General features: G+C 37.3%; 1 protein-coding gene across 1 annotated transcript in view; it reads right to left on the bottom strand.

Moving 5' to 3' along the window:
* Nep3 (Neprilysin 3) overlaps window positions 1–5,000 on the bottom strand; it is a gene marked incomplete in the record, with an annotated part of 22,949 nt that overhangs the window by 13,649 nt on the left and 4,300 nt on the right. The window contains 4 exon segments of the mRNA XM_070135757.1: window positions 3,336–3,484; window positions 3,610–3,780; window positions 4,696–4,791; window positions 4,949–5,000. Coding sequence (XP_069991858.1) covers window positions 3,336–3,484; window positions 3,610–3,780; window positions 4,696–4,791; window positions 4,949–5,000 — 468 coding nt within the window.

Raw genomic sequence — 5,000 nt, 5'->3', positions numbered from 1 at the left:
TCTCCACAGGATATGAAATCATTGTATAAACACAGCAATTTTTGAAGATCTGGGAGATTCACAAAGATACAACATGGGTTCTTGCAACACTCAATCATAATGTTATCCAACAGTATCAGATTGAAGGTTCTCAATGCAGAGCCAAAAAAAAACCTTGAGCTCCCTAAAATAATAGACAGTGACCAGCCTCCTGCACCCAAACTGCAATGATTTGGATCATACACTCATAAAGGAAGCTCCACAAAGTCACTTATAGTTACCAGGTATTAATCTGCCTGAGCTCTGATCAATATCCTACTCATGGGGAATATAATGTGATGTTGTCTTTTGTATCTGGAAAATTGCTAACTATACAATTTCTCCTAAAATAAAGTAAAAAGGAGCAGAATGAAAATTCTTGAAGTATTATATGAATACAGAGCCATAAAATATGCTTTGGTGCTTAAAACAGGCATCAAAAACTTAGTGACATAAACCACATCAAATCCAACAAGGAAGCCAAGGGTAGAACAGGCAGGGGAATTTATCAAAAGATAACCTGAAACCAATGTTTAGCAAGGATGATGAAACTACATCCAAGAAAACTCAAATCCATATGAAGGAAAGAGGATACACCACCCAACCTAGAAATATCAACATGGCAATGGAATGATTTCACAACTAAAGGGGAAACAGCCACCTTAAGTTCATGACATCCTGTGGAGACAGTGTAAAGTGAGGTACTAATATGGGCTACAGAGAGCACCCAAGCCTTCCTATACTAGTCCATTTCTATGGAACAGCCAAGGATTGCCATGAGACAAAAAGCCTGTCAGCATAGAGCAAAGGAGGGAAGTAAAGATGCAAGAGAACTTCTGCATGCCCGCTGGTGTCTGTGGTTCAGCCTCATAATCATCATGGAACCAGCAAGGGAATACCCTATGGAAGGTACCAACTACATGGTTTTAGGAAACAAAATGTAGGCCAATACACCTAGAGAGGCAAAAAAATCCAAGCCTCATCTTATGCAGATGGCAAAATACTTGACATTACACAAAGAGCTTGAAAAAGCAGGAAGTGTCCTTCTAACTTTATGAACTTCCTGCATTCACCCCTGGCACAGACTAGGGGAAGGAATATCATCTGAGATTTTTAAAAAAGGATTAATCTTGATGATCAAGCTGGCACAAAGGACATAACAATACCCATATTTTGGTGGCTGTTAATACTATTTTTATTCCAATAGTTTCCATTGTTTATCATTATGTGACTATTTCATTTCTCCTTTTATGGTTTATCCATGGCGTGTCCTGCATGTCACAAATACTCTGTAACCATTTCATTTGTAGTGTATAGGCTTGTCGCTCCCTGAGCAAAATAAATTAATGAAAACAAAAAGGACATATCTCAAAAAACTGACACTAAAACAAGACATGCATTTACATGAACAAACTCAAGCGCCACTCCATTAATGTCCATAAATGAAAGGATAACAGAACAAGAGTCAGAAATAAAGCAAGAGAACATGAGACCACATGTGGACAACAGGCATGGGACCAGGCACACAAGTTGGTAACTAAACATGATAAGCAACTGCAGAGCATAAATGGACAGAAAGAGAGGCCCTATATGCTAGTCCCATTACCCAGCAGAAACCAGAAAGAAACCAGGAATATGCAGACTACCTAAGTGATAAGCAAGGTGCTGGTGTCTGGCTCACTCCCCAGAGGTGACTAATGAATAACACACGTAATACCACTCATATCCTAGTCAAACATTGCCTGCCTGCCCTGTTCAGGGATGATATAAGACAACATCACCACGGAGAATCCTAACTCAGCTAATTTGTGGAGAGCAGCAGTTGTTCTACAAGGCAAAGCATGGTGTACTTCATAAGTACTACCAGAAAACCCCTGGCAGCAGGAAGAGGAACTCATTGCAATGGCATTTCACAAACACTATAGAAACCCTGGCTGTTCTCTTGTGAGCTGCACAGTGTATTATATGTTCACAATATACCACATCCACCCAACAGTAGCTACTTATGCAGGGCAAAGCATGGTCTTCCTGGTCTAGTTTTCTAACATGAATCACTGAGAATCCAGTGTGTACTCAGACATGTCAATGTGGAACTCAATCCACATCACAGACATGAGGCACTTTGCTCTGCCCATAAAAAAACAAGACCCAGAGTCATCAAGACTGTCCAATAGATGCTTATTTAACACTGGCCCTTGTGGGAGATAGAACAGGGCAATCTGATCAGCATTCTGAAGAAAAAAAAATCCCCCTCAGTATATCCCCATAGACCCCATAGATAACCTTTGACCACAGCAAAGGATGGAAGAAGGCACATCCCTGTAAATCACAAAGAACAGAGAAAGAAAAAGTGGAGTAAGCATCCCTCTTCTTCACCTACATCTGCAAAGAAAACTGCAGAATAAACATGTCCCACTTTTGGCCTCATATTCCATGTCTCTAAGATATCAACTGAAAGATCTGGAAGCTGGAGGGCCTCATAAACACCACACTACACCCCTTTTTCTCTTCCCATGACAATTCAGGAAAGGGGAAGAAATACCAAGATGATGAAGGAGGGGAAAAACAAAAGACCCTGCAACAGGAAGATGTACAAGGAAAAAAAGAAAAGAAAAGGGCAAAAGAATATGGAAACACAAGCTGCCAAAAGGAAAAGAAAGATCTTAAGAAGATAATCACAATGTAACACTCACCATCAAAAAACAGATGAAAAGTTCCATCTCACCAACACACCACACTGGAAAACACAGACACAGAAAAAAAAATAATGGAGCTATGCCCGTATGCTCTTCTACCTCCCTGGCATGGGTGAGAAGAGAATGAAGAATGAATGAGAAGGTTGATAATGGGACTAGGACAGGTACAAACTGATTTTTTTTGTTTCCATTGCCTTGGCAATGCTTTAGTATGGAGTTTCAGTTGCATAATGTTTCACACAGTTGACCTGTGGTCTGTTCAAGCCAGTCACTTGGATTCTTCAAAGCTTTTGAGCAAGATATCAAGGACATAAAATACCATCATTATGTCTCAAATGCATCCACACAATCATGCTGATATGTCTCACTCACTCCCTACCTCTCAGTTTTTATCAATTCCTACTATAGACATTACTTAGGAATGAGTTATTCATCAATGAGTAATTAACATTACTATTTTCCATTGTATCTATCAGATATGCATTAACAATTCTTAATATAGAACATTACATCTGATTTATTAACAAGATTTTATTTAAAAGCAGTTCTTTCAAATAAAAGTTCAAAGTAACAGAAAAATCATGCTCGAGTTTATGGAACGCCACTTGAAATATCACTCACATTTTTCCTTGCTCCGTCTCAGTAATATTTTTAATAATTACTGTAAGATTTGAAAGGAATTCTTTGGCATAAACTACTATGTGTTCTTTACTGTCCAATTTCTTTTCAATTTTGCTAAATGCTTTGTTTATAAACTTTCCCCAGTCAATCTGGAAAAAAAAGAAATATTTAATTAACAAAATTGTTATAGATTAAAATCTTTACGGTTACAACTATTTCATACTACATCAAAATCTGTCAGTATATTTGGTTATGTAAGTATGTAAATTCATACAGCTTTTGATAATTTATTGAGATCCTCTATCATCATAAGGTGATACATCTTATCATCATCTCTTCTCTCTTCATCTGGTGTTGTGATGGCAGCTAATTTCTGTTCAATGTGTAAGATCCCAGCAGCAGCATTCTTAGTGGCCTCTTCCTCTCCTCCAAGGAGTATTCCAACCTGTGAAACATTTTAGGAGGTGGGATGAAAACATATTTTTCTACTAACATTTAGTATTCTGTTAACTCTTTCTTATCTTTCTTATCATAATCTTAATCTATACAATAACTCCATATAATACATGAATATAATACTATTGGAAATCTGTATACTTGCAAATATCCAGTTTTAATTTCAGTTTGCCCTTCACATGCCCCTTACTCAAAGTATGATCCCTGCATTTTAAAATATAACTTTTTAATAGACCCGACCCTTCCAGAATAAAATGAATTACATTGCATGTAAGACCCATAATAAGATAGCAGATGCACTGCAAAAGTTAATATGTCCCCTCATTTATAAGTTGAAAATACTGGGAGATCAAAACCTTAACACATCTAAACAGTGCCCTGCAAGGCCCAGGGGCCAAATGGGACATCACCAAATTACACCTAAAAGGAAAGATTTGGAGTAGGTAAAACAAGATCAAATATAGTTAAGAAAACTTAGGAGATGCTCACAGGGTGTAGTAAACTAGGAAATAGATCACATTCTAAAGAACTGTTCTGAAGTGCAAGTGCAACAAAGAAACAAAGGGCACTGTATGAAATGGGAATGTATCACAGTGGATACGATGAAGATTGTGGAATTAATTTAAGAGATTTGACCACAGGCACTATTTTCTGGTTGTACTCTCATTAACCATGCTAGTCATATAATGTCTCAAAGGCAGTTTGACAATCAGCCACAGAGTGATCATATTTAAATATACTGCTTTTCCTTTGTTTCCTTAATACATGCATATATGCTAGTGCATGTGCATGCCTGTAAAGTTATACACTAGAATCTACACAAACTCCAACAAAAAGAACCTCACTAAAAAGCTAACATGAATTAGCATTATTTGAACTATCAAATTAAAACCAGTGTTTTTACCTTTACAATATATTGTTCATAGGCATCCAAAACCTCTTTTTCTGACTCATTTAGATATGAATTCCGAGCTGCAAGAGTGAGCCCTCCCTGGTCAAACTGAAACAGAAATCAAGTAATGAGTATTTACACGCAGAATATATTTTCCCAACATCACTTACAAGAGTTATCTCAGTTTCTCAATTAATCAACTCTATATTCATGTCCTCTCTACTTCCCTTTTATCTCTCCATGTAGCCTTACAACAATCACTTACTTGTAAAATATGTGATGACGAATTCTTATCATTTTCAGCAACACCCCAGGAG

The sequence above is a fragment of the Penaeus vannamei genome, chromosome 21 (genome assembly GCF_042767895.1).
Source record: "Penaeus vannamei isolate JL-2024 chromosome 21, ASM4276789v1, whole genome shotgun sequence".
Taxonomy (NCBI): Eukaryota; Metazoa; Arthropoda; class Malacostraca; order Decapoda; family Penaeidae; genus Penaeus; species Penaeus vannamei.
Note: the sequence above shows the minus strand (reverse complement) of the source record. Positions and strands in the feature narration are given on the sequence as shown.